The 19,485-nt window shown below is 40.0% G+C and overlaps 1 protein-coding gene across 1 annotated transcript in view; it reads left to right on the forward strand.

Moving 5' to 3' along the window:
* Positions 1-19,485, forward strand: part of ECT2L (epithelial cell transforming 2 like) — a 73,480-nt gene that overhangs the window by 11,563 nt on the left and 42,432 nt on the right. Inside the window, exons 4-5 of the mRNA XM_031026288.2 lie at positions 16,359-16,521; positions 18,969-19,221. Coding sequence (XP_030882148.1) covers positions 16,359-16,521; positions 18,969-19,221 — 416 coding nt within the window. The remainder of the gene's footprint in view (positions 1-16,358; positions 16,522-18,968; positions 19,222-19,485) is intronic.

Here is a 19,485-nt window from a genome sequence, read left to right on the forward strand (position 1 = left end):
TTCAAGATAAAATAACAGACCAAAACCCACATCCATAATTGCTTGTGGTACATCATGTTCTAGTCTCATGTATCATAAACCACGCAATTTTAGCTGTAACCACTGGAGGTCATTAGAGATCTTGTGGTATATTTTGAGGCTCATTAACATTAGGCCTGACATTTTTGTCACTGGAAATTGTATCCTTTGTCTGGTACCTGAATTCTTACTGTGGCACAAGGATATGGAACTAATCCATTCGGTGGAATTACTTTGCTTTGTTCTGTAGCAGCTATAAGTCTGCAGAGAGCTATACACCGTAGTTGCATGAAGCTATTATTCCATAGTCTGGACTGATGCTTTTAGAAGTTGTATGTCAATTTCTAGTCTCTAGAGCTGACATCCTGAACCCAGCTCTAATTTCTAGTGGTGGTTTGTTGTTGAACATCAATTAGTTCATTCTGCCAAGTCTGGATTAAGTCTTTCTTCTACAACTTCCTCTCCATCTCTTTGGGTCAGCCATGTCTTCTCTCCTGCCAACATCTACAGAAACCATTTACTGATAGTCTAATCCAATTTGAGTTGTGCTTGATTTTTATTAAATCTAAAAGCCCAACTCATTTTATTTTTTAAAGTTAGTGCAAATTTCTTTTAAACACTTTTATTGAGATATAATTCATACAATAAAATTCATCATTTAAAAGGTACAAAGTTCATGGTATTTACAGAACTGTGCAACTATTACCACAATCTAAGTTTAGAACATTTTCATCACCCCAAAAAGAAACCTGCTACCCATTAGACGTAACTCTGCATCTCCATCCCCAGCACTGGGTAACCTCTAATCTACTTTCTGTTTCTATAAATTTGCCTTTTCTGGACTTTTCAAATAAATGCAGTCTTACAGTATGTGGTCTTTTGTGACTGGCTTGTCTCATGTATTATAATTTCGTTAAATAACAAAAGGCAACCAAGTATATGTAAAGATCGAATTGGCTTTATTAAATGGTTCATGAGGGCACCTGGGTGGCTCAGTCAGTGAAATGTCTGCCTTTGGCTCAGGTCATGCTCTCAGGGTCCTGGGATCAAGCCCCGAATCAGGCTCCCTGCTCCGCAGGGAGTCTGCTTCTCTCTCTCCCTCTGCTCCTCCCCCCTGCTCATGCTCTCTTCTCTCGCTTTCAAAAATAAATAAATAAAATCTTTAAAAAAATGTTCTCAAGTATCTAAAGACTTCATAAAAAATATGCAATAAACATCATTATTAAATAAATAAATAAATCATTCATGAATCGGGAAACACCCCATCTAGCAAGTAGAGCTGCACTCTGAGAAGTTATACAAAACAGAATGGAAGGAAAGTTTTTATGGATGGAGGGTGGGAGCAAGAAAGTTAGCAAAAGAAAAGGATTGTTCCAAACAAGGCTGTTTGCTAGGGGGAAAAGCAACGTGTCTTATCATGCAGATTACCTCATCTTTCTTTGGGGGATGGAAAGGACCTGGGTGAGATGGAAAGAAAAATGTTCCTGAATGACCGGTAAAGGCCCCATTTGTGGGGGAGGTTGAAACTGCAATTAGATGTATTAAGCCTGGTTTGGCAACTCGGTCTAATGACACCATTTGGGGCCTGTGCTTTCCTTTTTTTTAAAACAATGTTCTCAAGGTTCATCCATTTTGTAACATGTATTAGTACTTCTTTCTTCTTTATTGTTAAGTAATAGTCCATGATATGGATATACCATATTTTATTTATCCATTCCTAAGTTGTTGGGCATTTGGGTTGTTTCCACATTTTGGCTACTGTGAATAATGCTGCTACGAACATCTGTGTGTATAGGTTTTGCTATATGGATGTCTTTATTTCTTTTAGGTCTGTACCCAGGAATGGAATTGCTGGGTCAAATAGTGACAGTGCAATCAACTTTTAATTATTAAACATTTCTTTTGAAACCTATTTATTCCTATAGACCCTGTTCCTCCATCCCTGAATAAGCAGGTGAATACATGAGAGAATTCAGCATTACTTGAATGTCTGAAATCTTTCTATCTAAGCTAGACTGTATTTGTGCAATCTGTGTTTTCAAGGCAGAGAAGTCATTGTTTAGATGTTTTGTCTTATAATTTCTGAATAATTTCATTTTAATTCAGGCAGTTATAGTTACAAAGCTTAACTAAGATATTGTGGTTTGGTTGGGACTGTGTTGTCACAGTTTTCTTTGAAGATTTCTTCTTAATCTCCATGAGATATATTCCAATACCTAAGATTTTTCTTTTCTGTCCTATATTCCATATTGTTAAGATTTATTTTTTAAATTTATTATTATTATTATTATTATTTTGGTGGGGAGCAAAGCAAGGTTTATTGAGCACTAGTAAAGGTTATTGAATGATAGAGTACAAAGCTTTAAGATTTCTTAAATGGGGTTTTATGATATTTAAGACATTTTTCAAGGGTTCAGCTTCTTAAACCATAGCTCTGGCAAGCTCTTCCTCACCTTGACTTTGACGGGCCCTCTCCTGGGAAGGGCTTCTCTGTGCGTCTTTCACTCCCAGCAATTTTTACAAACGTCTAAGGTGACATTTCCCCCAGCACATTATGCTTCTATGGCCACATGTCTAAATGACTCCACTAGTGTCATCCCCCTGCCCCTTGACCCGGCTGACTTTCCTGACTCCCTAAAGGAAACTGGCTGTTTGTGTGTCACTCTGAGAAACCCATGAGGAGTTTTCGTTGGTCTCCTAGCCACACTGGTGGGACCGGTTTCCAACTGCCCAGGCCCAGCAACAGGCAATGCCCCCCACGAAGGCCTTTGATTCCAGGGCTGGAGCTGTTCAAACCTGTAGCTTTCCCTGGTAGGTCCCTGGGGCAACACTCATGCAACTGTAAGCCCAAGACACAGATGGACTGTCTGCTCGAGTGTGTGTGTGTTTATGTGTGTGTATGTGTGTGTGTGTCGGGGGAGAGGGAGATCATGGAACCGTGAAGGATTAGCTCTTGTCATCTGTCTCCATCAGAGCCAACTAGAAATGGGGGGGGGGGCAGGAAAATCTACCGATCGATGTACACTTAAGAGAGAATCCCCAGCCACTCTTTCCAAGTAGCCCCGGGGAGAGCTCAGGGGAGGATGTCCATCTCAGTTGTGAACGGTGAGGAAATCTGGTGTACACATTTTTCAGAGACCATATGCCTCTGGGCTAATTTTGAATACAGAGCAGCTATATTACGCTAAGTTCCCGAGCACCCACCTGAAAGGGGAATATTTGCGTGTGGAAAAAGTGGACCGCAGAGGGCCGTATTCGAACGCACCCTGGGTTCCTAAATATTCAAGATGAGTCTGGAAATCTGGGTCATCCTGACTCTTCGCTCTCCTCAGCCCCGTATTTTGGACATGCTTCTGTCCTTTCACACAGATCAGATGGTCACAGACAACCATAATTTGTCATTGGGGCAGTTTATTTAGAGATGGATGAAGCGAAGAAGGAAAATGCTTGAGTTTAAAAGAAAAGGAGGAACCCAAAGGCCAGAGCTGTTTTATTGGGTGGGAATGGGGACAGAGGGAGAGTGGACGGTGGGAAGGTCACTGGCTTATGCTAGGCAAAGCTTGTGCACTTGAGAGTCTCACTTCCCATTTTGAAAGGGATACCGTTCTCTACAGGGATGGTGCCACACTTTATAATGTTTAACTTGTTTTTCCAGCACTTCACGCCACCCCATTTTCTGTTCTGTACAGCACTTGTTGATTTTCTGTCTGCCTGTTCCACTATAGTCTGGCTCTGTGAGGGCAAGAACTTTTTTCTGGTGCTTCCTTGTGTCCCTCTTAGAGCCATAGCAGGGACATAAAGCCACTCAGTGAATGCTCGCTGGATGGATGATGTCTAAAATACTCCTAATGGGGGCGCCTGGGTGGCTCAGTCGTTAAGCTTCTGCCTTCGGCTCAGGTCATGGTCCCAGGGTCCTGGGATCGAGCCCCACGTCGGGCTCCTTGCTCAGCGGGAAGCCTGCTTCTCCCTTTCCCACTCCCCCTGCTTGTGTTCCCTCTATCGCTGTCTCTCTCTCCCTCAAAAAATAAATAAAATCTTAAAAAAAAAAAAAATACTCCTAATGACAAGAATAACAACAACAACAACAAAATCGGAAAAAAATTTTCACGTGTAGCTCTCTGGGAGGAAGAAACTTTTCAAGATATTACAAGTTCCCAAATATGGGAGATTATTGATATTTTGCTTCATTCAAGACTTTATGTTAATTAATTGACTCGAGACTTCTATAAAACAATTCCAAAAGGAATTATGCACAGTAACAATACCCAAGGGTGGCGAGTCACACTCTCATCTGTGTCAATGGCCCCTCTTGAAGTTGTTCATTGCACAACTTCCCAAATGCAGCGGCCCTGCTAATTAATACCACCAGCCATTGATAAAGTACATGATATTAGCTTCCTCAGCGACCAAGAATCCTTTAGCTACCACGACTTCTCTGCATAGGAGGAGTCAAATTCACAGGTACATCATTGGAAAATGGAGAAAGGTTTTAAGAGAACATTTGTCTCTGTTCTGTATTTAAGAATCTCTTTAGGAAATAAATGTCCAGAGGGTGACGGGCAGAAGCAGAAGTAGAATGCACAGTAAACATTCAGTGGGTGTTGGTCATCTTTCCTCCTGTTCCCTCCGTGTATTACTTTTGATGTCATGGTCAGAATGCTTTCAAGAGCAAATAACAGGAGTGGAATTCAAACCAGCTTAAGAAGAAATGGGAATGTATTGACTTAAGATTTGTCTAGCTTCAGGCCAGGCTAGATCCTTGGATTTAAACAACGTTCCCCGGGCTGGCGGGCCTGCCTGCGCCCCTCTGCCCACCTCGCCTTCTCTCAGCTCTGCTTCCCTATGTCTGTTGCATAAAACTAAAAAGAGAAGTGCAAGACCTTTACGAAGGAAATTATAAGTTTGTGTTAAAGGATAGTTAAAAACAACAACAACCCTGAATAGGTAGATGTGCCATGTTTAAAGATGCCAATTCTCTCTAAATTAACCTCCTAGTATAAATTCCCAAATAGGATATTTTTATGGACCTTGGGAAATGGATTCTAAAGCTAATCCAGGAAAGAAAATGGAGAGCAACCCCTAAGTATACATATAAAGAAAAAAAGTAAGAGTTACACTACCAGATAGTAAAACCACATTTACCCATTTAAGAAATACCTGCAAGTCGTTATCTCAAGGGTAAAGGGGAGCAAGGACAGAGACAAATAAGAGCTCTGAAGTAAAAGGGGCAGGCGTCTGTAAAGGTTGGGTAGATTGGATGCTTAGGCAGCTAGATAGATCTTTCTTTTTCTTTCTTCAGTGCCTGTTTAGTGGGCACACTGTTGATTACCCACCTGCCCACACCATTCCCTGTCTCTTCATGTTCCTGACAGAAGCCCTTTTCCCCCAGGCAGAATGTGTCTCAGAGAGGCCTTGTCACTGCCCTACCAAGGGTGAGTCAGGCTTGGACAGAATCATGATGATTCCACCCCCTTGGTGGTGTCTGGATTACGAAAGGGCATGTAGATACTAATTCTGCCCAAGGCGACATGGAGAGTGGCCACTAGAGAGCTTCTGGAAGAGTTTTCTTCACTCTCAAAGGGACTTAAATAGGGGCTCGAGGAAGGGACGTGCCCTTTTTCATCCTGGGATTTCTGTCCTATGAAGATCAATCCTCACAGGAGTCATTTGGAAATCACCTCAGGGGACAAGCCTAAGGACCAGAGGAAAATACCGAGGAGGCAAAGTGAAAGTACGCAAGATCCTCGGCCCTTGATGACATCATGAGTCCTTGAATTCACTAACCCTGGAGCTGCCCTGATTTTCCTCATTGCTTAAGTGAAAGGAAGATAAATGGGTTTAAAATGGTCTATTTATCTAGTCGTACCTTCTCTGATCATATCAACTCTCCAGAATTTAGCTGCGAATCAGCTACATTTAGAAAAACAAAATGCATTTAGCAGTCAACTGATGTTCTTTACACACAGGAGAGAGCCTATTAGACTCTCATGCAGCGGTCTCAGTATTTAGTTAGCTCAGGGCCTCAAAAAGGAGCTCTACCTACTCCTAAGACCACCATACATACATTCAGTGCTTTGTACTTGACTTGGCCTGAGCATCAAGATCTGCCATGTGAAGTCAAATTCACCGAGGCTGAGAAGGGCTGGGCCCATTAGAATCACTTGGAATTCGTAAAAACACAGACTCTGAGCCCCACCCATAGAGATTTTGGCTCAACTCATCAGGATGGGGCTGGAAAAGTGGTTTTTTCCTCCATTCCCAGAGTGATGTGGAACACGGCTAAGGGTAAGACACAAGGCCTGGGTGACCTGAAGGTCCCAAGGCTTCTTCCATCTCTCGATTCTACTCTTCCTCGGAGGCAGGAGCACAGACTGCATGTGCCCTGATCCTTCTATTCTCAAACAGAATTACCTGCTCAGTTTCTGTAGATGCCTTTTTCATCTTCCCCTGGCACTGATGTGTAGTGGTTTTCAAATGTATCATTGTAAGTAACCCTAGGCTTAACACACATAATAAAGGAAATGTTTCCCTCTTCTATAATTGAAAAATCCAGAGTAGGTTTGGCAGCAGTTGAAGCTCAATTCCGAGGTTCAGTAATAAAGCCCATGGCTTGATTCTTTCTGTTCTCCTGCTCTGACTGCCTTTGGCAGTCATGGCTTCATAATTATGTTTCCTCAGTTGTGTACAGAAATAAAAATAATTTCTTTGAGCTTCACTCTGGTTGGACTAGTCTCGGTCCATGCCCACTTCTGCCAATTGCTGTGGCCAGGAGATTGACCCAGATGAATTGAATTAGCCTTGATCATATGCTTTTTTGGAGCCAGGGATAGAGTCATCTTCTCTAGAACCACATGGACCACCATGTAGAAAGTGAGGTTATTTTACCTAAAGAAGGGGAAGTAAATAATGGGGGTCGTAAGAGTGCTGTCTGTTCACCCAGCATTCAACAAATGTTTACTGAGTGCCTACCATGTGCCAAGCACAATTCAGGGTGCCTGGGATTCAACACTAAACAGAGTGTAAAAGGTTCCTGCCCTCTGAAGTTCATACTCTAGTGGAACCACCCTTGTCCTAAAATAGGACAAGGGAATGTCGGTGCCTCTCCCTGGCTATTTGAGAGCACAACGTAGCACCACTGTAAATATTGGGAGTGTTTCCATGTCTCGGGAGTTAGAGCAGTGCGGTAGACTCAATAGTAGCCCCCAGGCATGCCCATGCCCTCATCCCTGCAAACTGCAGATGCTACCTTACAGGGCAAAGGCATTTTGCAGATGTGATTAAGGATTTTGAGACGGGGACATTATCCTGCATCACTAGGGCTCAGCACAATCACAACGGTCCTTAAAAGGGATGCAAGAGGCACGACAGTCAGAAGACAATGTGATGTCAGGAGCAGTGGGAGAGATGGGGCCATGTGAAGATGCTGTGCAACTGGCTTTGAAGATGAAAGAAGGGGCCATGAGCTGAGGAGGGCAGGCAGCTTCCAGAACCTGAAGGGGACAAGGAGGCAGATTCTGCCCTCCAAGCCTCCAGAGGGAGCCAGCCCTGCCCACACCTAGCCCAGTGTAACTGGCTTCAGACTTCTGACCTCCAGAACTCTGGGAAAATAAACGTGTACTGCTTTGGGCCACTCAGTGGTGGTAACTGTTAGAATGAACAGAAATTTAATATAAGCAGTGAAATTTTATTTTTATTATTTTTTTTCATTCTTCATTCTAACTTACACATATTTATTTCGCCCCCCCCCCCCGAGTTAGAAGCACCATACCAGGTGCTGGGGGCAGGGCAGCAAACAAGCCAGCCACCATGCCTTCTTTCACAGATTGTAGCCCAGTGGATGAGAAAGACTAAATAGTGAGTGAGCCCCCAAACGGATTGAGCTTGAGGGTCAGCAAGAAGGGAAACACAAAACTCATGCTTAGATTACATTATAGTGCGCATGGAGTGTGAAGGATACAGGTTTCAGCAAAGGACAGGAGAAGACAACAAGGAGGCAGAGCTGGGGGGGGTCGTGGTAGCCCCCTCCTACAGGCAGGTATTTGGGCAACAGGAACAGCCTGGTGGGGATGTGGGGGGATTCTGTCAATACCCCTAAAATTCCACTATCATTACCTTATATGGTCACCTATATTGTTGCAAAAATAGCTTTCCACTAGCCACATAACTGATCTACCATGCTGGTTCCAGTTACAATTTCTTGCTCCTTCCCCGGCACCATATTGCTTCACTGGCCATAAGTTTTACCATATGGATCATACATGGGAAGTCATACAGCACTTTTATAACAATGACAAGTCTGTGTACATGTATTATCCTTTATTTCCCACAATCCAAGCAGTCCTGGCCAGCCCAATAGATATCAAATAAATAGCTACGATTGTGCTAAGTGACAAAGTAAAAGTAAGGCGACCTCACCCAGTCCAGGGGATCAGGGCCACCGCCTTCCCTGAGGATCTGACATTTAGGCTGGAGTCTGAAGGATGCCTAGGAGGTCAGACAAGCAGAGACTTGGAGAATGAGTGAGCCACCTGGCCGGGATGACACATGTGGGAGCCTAGGACCTTCTCTATCTATTCAGTAATAATACCAGGCTTTTGTGGAAGCACTGGAAAATGTGAATAGGCAAAAAGAGGAAAATACCAATCACCCATAATCGCACCACCCAGATAGAACCTTCTTTTTATGCTTATGTGCAGCCATGTAACTATGAGTCAGAACATACAAATTATTTTAAAATCTTTTTAAAGACACCCTTCAATCACCCTTCCTTGTTGCTTTCCCCCCACCCAGCCTTGCTCTCTCCTTCACTGAAGACATCAGCACATGGTTCTCCACTCGCTTTATACCCCAAACCTAGTCATTCTTCTGTGCGATACTAGCGTCTGTGTGGAAACCCACACACTTCAGGCCCCGGCCACGCCAGACGGTGTGTGGAAAGCCACCAGACAAGACCACGGGGGCTGCCCAGGTGACAAGAAAGCAGGGACCTCTGCCGACTCGACTGGCCCCTCTCCAGGCCACCTCTGCAAGCTCTCCTCCTGGTCATTTTCATCACAATTTGGGGAGCTTCTTTCTAGTTTTTATCAGGAATTTAAGAGCCGAGAATTAGATTCAAGTTCCATATTACTAAGCCATGTTATTTTTGCAAAGTACACATTGTACATTCAGTAGAACACTGCAAAGTAGTGTCGTGCATTATTTAAATGAAGCTATCCTTGTCACAATAAAGGAGCAAAGCACATTTTGTTCATTGTCTCCTTACATGTTTTTATTTCTCTTCACAGATTTCTTACTTTGTAACATTAACTAAAATGCAATGAGCCACAATGTCATTACGGCAAACTACCCTAGTTCTGTCGCTTGGGTACGGATTTTTTTTTTATGTGACTGAAGCATTGTCCTTCTTTCTTGCTTAAGATTCATTATATTTGAATGTGTCCCTGTAGCAGTGCAGACGAGGAACAAATATAAAACATGTATAATTGAGGTCCACTTTAAAAAGTATTCTTGGAGTGGCTGGCTGGCTCAGGTGGTAGAGTCTACGACTGTTGATCTCGGGGTTGTTGAGTTCAGGCCCCATGCTGGGTGTACAGATTGCTTAAAAATAAAATCCTTTAAAAATTAAATAAATAAAAAGTAACTCAGATTTAGTTCTTCTCCTTTGCTTGGCTGGGATGGAACAGTAGATGCTGTGGGATGGGAATGAAAACTCAAGATACTGAGACCCATCTTTGAAAAGGAGGCAGAAAACATTTTTGTTTTGGATCTGTTTTATAATTCTAAATGGGAGCATATTGTCCCCCAAACGCCAGTGAAAGGATTGAGAAGCCTGCCTGGGACCCTGGGGAGTTAGGTCAGGGACCCACCGGGATTAACTGTTCTTGGTGTCACAGCCTCATTCAGTTTGAATGTTAATCGGTTAACAATGAGAGGATCCCCTTGTGATACTTTTGTCTGTGGCTACTATATGCTGTCAGGACATACACAGCTCCACTCTTTGCCCTCTGCTTACACACACACACACACACACACACACACACTCACACAGTTTCCACCGACTGCACGCCAACAGGTTCATTTTATTTATTTTTATTTAAATTTTGTTAACATACAGCCCAACATTGGTTTCTGGAGTAGAATTCAGTGATTCATCTCTTACGTACAACACCCAGTGCTCATCACAAGTGCCCTCTTTAATACCCATCCCCCATCGAACCCATCCCTCACGCCTCCTTCCATCAACCCTTGGTTGGTTCTCTATCCTTAAGAGTCACTCCCTCTCTCCTTTTTTTCTTCTCCCCCTTCCCATATGTTCATCTGTTTTCTTTCTTTTTTTTATTTTAGAGAGAGAAAGTGGGGGGAGGGGCAGAGGGAGAGGAAAAGGGAGAGAGAAACCCAAGCAGACTGTGCTGAGTGTGAAGCCCAATGTAGGGCTCGATCCCACAACCCTGAGACCTCGACCCAAGCAGAAACCAAGAGTCAGACACTTAACCGACTGAGCCACCCACGTGCCCCTGTTTTCTTGCTTAAATTCCACATATGAGTGAGATCCAATAGGTTCATTTTAAACCACTCTGTTTTATCTCAGGTTGTGATAAAGCTGCATGGGCAGGGATCAAGAAAGAGCAGTGACCTAAAATAAAGTCAGGGGAGTAGAAACAAAGTAATAGGCAATCATTGAACCTTGCAAACGAAGCAGGTAGCCTTTTCTTTAAAAACAAAAAACAAGGGCACCTGGGTGGCTCAGTTGGTTAAGCGACTGCCTTCAGCTCAGGTCATGATCCCAGGGTCCTGGGATTGAGTCCCGCATCGGGCTCCCTGCTCTGCGGGGAGCCTGCTTCTCCCTCTCCCACTCCCCCTGCTTGTGTTCCCTCTCTTGCTGTGTCTCTCTCTGTCAAATAAATAAATAAAATCTTAAAAAAACAAAACAAAAAAACCTTTATTTTGCAATAAATTTTAACTTGTATAAAAATTTCAAAAATAGTGCAAATAATTCCTTTATACTTTTCACTTGGATTCCTCAACTGTTCACACTTTACCATTTTTGCCTTGTTATTCTGAATCATAGGAGAATATGTTGCAAACATGATGCCCCATTAACCCTAAGCAGTATGTGTTTCCGAAAAAAACAAGGACATTCTGCTGAAAAATCAAAGTACATCCTCCAATATCAATAAATCAGCATTGATACAGTACTATGATCTAATCCACAGACTCCATTTGAGTATTCCTGATTATTCCAACAACATCCTTTATAATCATCCTTTCTTTCCCAGTCCAGAATCCAATCCAGGGTATTTAGTTTCATGTTTCTATATCCACCTTGATGTTCCTAAGTTTTACCTTGTCTTTTGTTACTTAACATTTTTGAAGAGTACAGACCTACTTTGTTGAATGACCTTCAGTTTGTGGTTGGCTGATACATCCTTAAGATTGCATTCAGGTTATGCATTCTTGTCAGGAATAACACAGAAGGGACACTGTGTTCTCAGCAGATCACATTGAGGGCATACTATGTCGATTAGTCCCATGGCTCATGATGTTGACTTATCATTTGGTTAAGATGATTCATTATTATTTTGTTAATTAATAAGTAACTAAAAAGACTTTGAGTGATTAATTTTAAATTAATTTAAAAGTATTGGAATCTATGCAAATACCCTGTTCCTCATCATATTTTCACCCACTAGTTTTAGTCTCCATTGATGACTCTTTTTTTTTTTCTTTTAAAGATTTTATTTGACAGAGAGAGACACAGCAAGAGAGGGAACACAAGCAGGGGGAGTGGGAGAGGGAGAAGCAGGCTCCCTGCAGAGCAGGGAGCCCGACGCGGGACTCGATCCCAGGACCCCGGGACCATGACCTGAGCCGAAGGCAGTCGCTTAACCAACTGAGCCACCCAGGCGCCCCATTGATGACTCTTCTGACGTAATTATTACTGTGATAGCTGCCAAGTGCTCATTTTCTAACTTCTTAATTGCTGCTACATGTATTATTAATTGGTGTCCTGTTGCAAGATAGAATTTTTCCTTCTCCCAAGATTTATAGATGAGGCCCCAGTTAGGCCAGCAGTTTGGGTAAATTAGTGGTGAAGACTGTCTCTGGGTCTCATGGGTGTTCAGCAACTTGTTTATGAAGGTAACTAAGCTCTTTTTTGTCCCTAATTGGAGGTGTCATTTTCATTTCACATTGGAACTTTCTGGGGATTGACCCACCTGTGGGAATTTAGGTTATGCATTTAGAGGTCAGAGAAAGTCAGAGAAGACACATTGCAGAATGAGAGCTATTCAGAGACATGGCTTTTCTTTCAGTGAGTTTATCAGCGTCCATCAGGACCTAGTAATAGGGCAACAGTAATCACTTAGCAGTGACAAATAGCTCTGTAGTCCCAATGGCTTGAGATAAAAGAGTTTGGGTAAATACTTATTGCCAAAGTTTCCAACCAGCTGTGAGATTGGCCACAAACCTCTGTAATTTTACCGAGTTTGGAGGAGAGTAGCAGTTCCAGGGAAGAGTTTGACTTACCAACACATGGATTACTTCCAAACTTTTTTGTTCTAGTGATTCTTATTCAAATATGACGACTTATTTGGTGGTTTGGGACTATATTGGGACTATAACAGATGTTTATTGTCAATATCTAAAGAGGGCAATCAGGTATTAAGTATCTCTTTTTTTTTGTAGTTGGTGGCTATAGGGCCAGCAGTGCATCTTTCATGGGCCATAAAATGTCTCTTTGCTCTAAGACCTATATGACCCTCAAGATGATTATTTTGGTGGAGGCTTGGATTTTCTATTCATTCAAGATCCATTTGTGCTTAGGTGGCATATGCAGAGTAATGTAAGAAGTTTTCTTAATGGGGGCACCTAGGTGGCTCAGTAGGTTAAGCATCTGCCTTCAGCTCAGGTCATGATCCCAGGGTCCTGGGATCAAGTCCCGCATCGGGCTCCTTGCTCAGTGGGGAACCTGCTTCTCCCTCTACCCCTCCTCCCTGCTCATACTCTCTCTCTCAAATAAATAAAATCATTAAAAAAAGGTTTTCTTAATGGATGCCATATTTTTAAAAAGTTTTTAAAATAGATATCACAGGGCGCCTGGGTGGCTCAGTTGGTTAAGCGACTGCCTTCAGCTCAGGTCATGATCCCAGGGTCCTGGGATCGAGTCCCGCATCGGGCTCCCTGCTCCACGGGAAGCCTGCTTCTCCCTCTCCCACTCCCCCTGCTTGTGTTCCCTCTCTCGCTGTGTCTCTCTTTGTCAAATAAATAAATAAAATCTTAAAAAAAAAAAATAGATATCACAGCGGGTCCTCAGTGGCTCAGTCAGTTGAGCAGCTGAGCAACTGAATCTTGGTTTTGGCTCAGGTCGTGGTGTCTGATTGGTAAAATGGTGCCACAAGTCAAGCTCCATGCTCAGCGGGGAGTATGCTTCCCCCCTCTCTCTGCTCCTCCCCCTATGTGCACATGCTCTCTCTCTCTCGCTCTTTCAAAATAAATAAATAAATCTTTAAAACATTTTAAAATAGATATCACATTAAGAAATTATTGTTGAATTTGTTGAGGCATGATGATGGTTATAGTATATGTTTTTAAAAAATGCTCTTATTGTTTATTGAGGCACACTGAATTATCAAAGAAGAAATCACAAGGGAAATTAGAATATTTCAAACTGAATAATAATGAAAATACAACACATCTAAGTGGGTGGGATGAATGCAGTGATATGATGTCTTAGATTTGCTTTAAAATAAAATGGGAGTGAAGGAGGAAGAAAAAGGAGGAGGAGGGAGAGGAGAAGGAGAAGGAGGAGAAGATGATATAGCAAAAACCAGACTGGCTACAAGATGATAATTATTAAAATTGATTAATGCATGTCATAATAGTACTACAGATATTAAGGTGAAATAAAGATATTTTCAGATAACAGGAAACTGATAAAATTTGTTGTCAGAAGATGTGCAGTAAAGAAATGCTAAAAGACATTCTTCAGGCTAAGGAAATTGATACCAGATGGAAACTTGGATTTACAAGGAAATGGTAATGTGTGGAAAAACATAAAATTTTAAAGTTATTTTAAAGATATATGACTGTTTAAAGCAAAACCATTGTATTATGGGGCTTATAAGTAGGTGCAATATTGTGACAAAAGCAGAAAGGATGGCAAGAACTATACCATTGCACTGTTCTTTAATTTTATATGAATATTCACTCTAAATAGACTATGAAATGCTAAGGGTGCATATTGCACTTTCTAGCAACAACTTAATTGCATAATGCAAGAGGTATGCTTAAAAGCCAATAAAGGAATTGAAATGGAATACAAAAAATTCATTATCTTAAACCAAGTGGGAGAGGAAGAATAAATTTTCATAAAACAAATGGGAAAAACAAAAAACTGGTAACAAAATCAAGACCTGGATTCAACCATCATCAATAATTATATTAAATATAAGTGGACTAAACCCTCAAATAAAAGGCAGTGATGGTCAAATGAGCTTTAAAACAAAAACAAAAAACAAGATCTAACTGTATACTGACCACAAAGGATACATTGTAAATATAAAGACATCGATTGGTTAAAAGTATAAAAATAGGAGAAAATATACCATACAAATACTAAGCATATAAAAGTAGGATGGCAATATTAATATCAGACAAAATGGACTTCAAGACAAGGAACATTACCAGAAAGATAGAGAGGGACATTTTCTAAAGAGAAAAGGATCAATTCATCAAGAAGTCATAACAATTATACATATGTATGTACCAAATAATAGAGTTTCAAATTACATGAAACAAAACTGACTGAATTATAATAGAACAATTAAACAAAAAATCAGTAAGAATATAGAGCTGAGCAATCTTTTCAACCACCTTGACTTAATATTTACAGAAAACTAAACCCAACAACTTCCAAATATATGTTTTTTTATGAGCAAAATAATTTTTACCAAGATACATAATATCCTAGTCCAAAAAATAAGACTCAGTACATTTCAAAACTGTTAAAATCTAATTAAGAATAGTTTTTAACAACAATGCGATAAAATTTGAGGTTAAAAAATATAAAATATCTAGAAAATCCCCAGATATTTGGAAATTAACTCCCTTATAAATAACCTGTGGCCAAAGAAGAAATCACAAAGGAAATTAGAATATTTCAAATTGAATGACAATGAAAATACAACACATCTAAATGGGTGGGATGCAGCTAAAGCACAGCTTAGAGGAAAATATATCATTTAATTTCTTGTATTAGAAAAGGGAAAAAGGGTTTAAAGTAATTATCTAAATTTCCACCTTAAATAACTAGAAAAAAATAGCAAATCACTTCCAAACTGAGTAGAAGGAAAGAAATGATGAAGAGTGGAAATTAATAAACTAGAAAATGAATAGAGACCAGGCAAAAAAGAGAAAACACAAATTGCCAATATCAGGAATGAAAAAGGGAATATTGCTATCGATCCCATAAACATGAAAAAGATAAAAGAAAATCATCACAATTTTATACTAATAAGTTCAACAATTTAAATGGTTGCTTTGTAGATTTCTGAGTTGTTCTTAATCATTGTTTTGTAAATTCCACATACATGAATTGAGACAGTTTCACTGCTTCCATTCCAATATGTATATTTTTTACTTTTTTCCTGCTTTGTTGAAATGGCTGAGACCTCCAGTATCTGTTAAATTGAAGTGGTGAGAGTGAACATTCTTGCTTTGATCCTGATGTTAAGGGGAAGGAATTAATATTTCGCCACTAAATGTGATGTGGCTACTATAGGTTTTTATTCTAATTGCACCGGGAAGTCATAGGGTTTTACTTGCGTGAGTGACGTTATCTAATCTACATTTTTTTAAAAAACCACTTGGTCTGCTGTGTAGAGAATGGGCTCTGGGAAGAGGAGCAGAAGCAGGGAGACCATCGGGAGGGGCTGTTGCAGTTGTGCAGGGACGAGGTGGACATGCTTTGCCCAGAGTGACAGCAGTGGACGTGGAGAGGTGGTTGGATTTGGGGATACGTATTTGTAGAGCTGACAGGACTTGCTGATTTATTGAATTTGGGGTTAAAAAAGAAAACCCACACTTACAGCTTAAATAACTGTTTATTTCAGATTTTTTTCCTGTGGATTTTAGATATTTTTATTATTCATTTCCTCTTTAGAATGGATCAGTGAAAGTAGATACAGTATTTTAAAAAATCTAGCCCTATGTTATTTAGGATTTCATTTTTTTAATATAGTTAGAAGATTCTAGAAAGAACAAGGACCAATATTTATACTGGATTTTTTGTCGGTTTTAGACACTAGTGTTCTGAACTACATTTCTGTGTCTTTCTTTTTTAGGTTTGTCCAAGACTGGTTTTCAGAAAGGACGCAAGTGGCCAAAGTGGATTTCTCTACAGTGTTACCACGCTTCATTTCTCTCTATATCTTTTCCTTTCTGAATCCAAAAGATTTGTGTGCATCTGCACAAGTCAGCTGGCCCTGGAAGTTTCTAACTGAACAGGTTTACTACTTGTCACTTCTCAGTAATAGGGCCCAGATACCACTGTATTCTGTCATGTGGCAATCGGGGTATCCTTCCCAATCTTTTGCTTTTAGCTGGGGTAATTTTTCTATTTACATTTGTGTACGTATGGATATATTTAAGCTTAAGTCCACCATTTTACTATGTATTTTTTGTTTGTTCCAGGTGTTTTGTTTTGTTTCTTTGTCTTTTGGAGTACTTAAGTGTTTTTTAGATTGTTAATTATAAATTATTTAGCAGTTCTCTCATGGCTATATTAGAGATTACAGCACTCATCCAGGGCTTTTTTTTTTTTTTTTTAACCACTTCTGAGATAATGCAAGGAGCTTAGGACCCTTTAACTCTATCTACTCCCCTCAATCCCCTCCCCACCCAGTTTCAATGCTATTAAATATTTTAATTTCATACACACACACAAAATACACATTTAAATTTATATATGTATATATATATGTATATATATACACCTCACAAGACTATTATTTGATATAGTTAATATTTACTTATAAGTAACCACATATTTACTTTTTCTGTTGCTCTTCATATCTTCCTGTATATCTGAGTTTCCATTTGGGCTCATTTTCCTTTTGAATTCTCTTGAATATTTCTTCTAGTGCAACTTGCTGCTGACAAATTCTCTTATTTTTGTCTGAAAATATCTTGATTTTACCTTTATACTTGAAGGATATTTTCACAGGGAATTTGAACGCTAGGTTGGCAATTAATTTTATAGAACATTGAAATTTTTCTGTTGTTCTCTGGCTTCCATAACCTTTTTTTTTTTTTTTTTTTTTGAGAAGTAGGAAGTTTTATTGTTGTTCCTTTAATGGTAATATTTTTATTTTCTCTAGCTGCTTTTAGGATTCTTTTTTTTCTGTCTTGTCTTCTGTTTTCCACAATTTTATTATGATGTACCCAGAAGTGTGTGTGTGTGTGTGTTTCTTCTGTTTTGAGTTTTTTGGTGATTTTTGAATCTGAGATTTAATGTCTATCAGTTTTGAAAAGTTCTCACAGTCTATCTCCTTATATATTGCTTCTGCCCCATTTTCACTCTTTTTCTTGTGGGATTCCAGTACTTACATGTTAGACTGATTCACCATCTCCCACAAGTTTCATCTTCTCTTCTGTGTCTTTTCCATCATTTTGGCCTTCAGTGTTTCTGCCTGGATTTTGCTTCTAGCTTTTTGTTTACTAATTATCTCTTTAGCTGGATTCTAATTTGCTTTTAAACTGGTCCATTGAGTTTTAAATGTCAGTTATTATATTTTTCAGTTCTAGAATGTTGATTTGATTATTTTGCCAAAATTTCTCACCTAGATAATTAACTTCTTAGACATTAATTATAGGGTTGTTTATTTTTTAGTTTCATGCCTAACAATTATAACGTATGGCTCTCCTGAGGGTCTCTCTCTACTTAATAATAAAAGACAAAAAGAGAAACAATTGTTATCCTTTTATGTGCCTGGTATTTTTGATTGAGTACCAGATATTGGATATAAAATTTTGATGCAATAATTTGAGCCTCTGGATGATGTTTCCTTCCTCCCGAGAGAATTTGCTTTTGCTTCTGGCATTTGGTTAGGCTAGGAATAGATCACTTAAATCCAATCAGAGAAGGAGAGATTTTAAAACTAGTTTCGGTCTTTGTGAGAGTTTGTCTAATTCCTGACCCTCACTGATAGCGATCTCAGCGGATGGCCTGGTGTGATTACTAGGGCTTTTCCCCTTAGTGGGCGCTGAATTTAAATTTGTTTCCTCTCTTCCTTGTGAGAATGCATAAAATTCTTTTTAGCTTCCATGTCATTCAGCTGTAACTTTCTGCTCTGCTTCTCAGCCTGAGCTTGACTTTGGAACTGTCAAATGCCTTGAAGTGAAAAGTCATGCCAGATATTGGCCTTCCCTCTTGGGTTTCCCTTCTCTCTGGGGTCATGGGCACATGAGCCCTTAGTGCATTGGTAGCTCTATATGCCTTCAAATAATTGTTTTATGGTATTTTGTCTAGAGGCTTAATTCAATTAAACCACATGAAATTTGCTGTTTCCATATATCAAAGCTGTTTGCATATTGGCAATATCACATGGTTCAACCAAAGGTGTTCCCAGTGGGAGGTTTGGTGTGAAACAAACGGATACACTGTTGCTAGTAGCAGAATTCTCAGAATCTAGGGTTAACCAAATGCTATGGGAGCACGTGTACAAAGATGGCTAATACATATATTCATATATAACATATATTGTCATCAAAGACTATTTTTGTATGGAGTGAGGTATGCTTCTTATTTGTTAGTGCCAAATTTAGATAACAAGTCAGCTGCACCAGAAATCCCAATGTAAAGAAAAATTATCTGCGTACCCGGAAACATTATTACTAGGAAATGGGCCTTAAAAATTTCTTGCAGTTTATATTTCTCATTTCTTTTTCTGTAGGACTGCTTATGGATGCCTAAATGCATTAGGTTTGGGTGGTTTCTGCCCTATACGCCAACAGATAATGAGTATGGTGCTTGGAAGCATCATTACATTGCTTGTGTGTCCAGCTTAGATTGGCTAATACCTAGGGAAGCCACTGCTATCTATGGGACCCTGAACGAACCCAAAACAGAAGATGAGGAGCTGCAGGAGAGACAAAGAGAAAAGTGCTTAAGAAAAATAATTTGGGAGAAAATTGCACTACGTAAGAGTGAGTATCATTTTAAAACGATATCTTACCCAACTATTGTAGAAACAAATGGATTTACATACAGATTCCCACAGAGGAGGATAGCTAGGTCTTTCTGGAAGTGTGTGGGTGGCATGCTCTAAAGTATACTCCAGACAAGCTCTTCCCCTACCCCCTACTATGTTTCAAGTTAATGAATAAGAAAAAAAGATTTCAGATGAAATACAGAAAGTCAAGTATCAGTGCCTCCATTATTGCTCTGGTAAATCTCAGGTTTATGAGATG

This window comes from Leptonychotes weddellii, chromosome 8, assembly GCF_054177405.1.
Source record: "Leptonychotes weddellii isolate Sample4059 chromosome 8, ASM5417740v2, whole genome shotgun sequence".
NCBI lineage: Eukaryota > Metazoa > Chordata > Mammalia > Carnivora > Phocidae > Leptonychotes > Leptonychotes weddellii.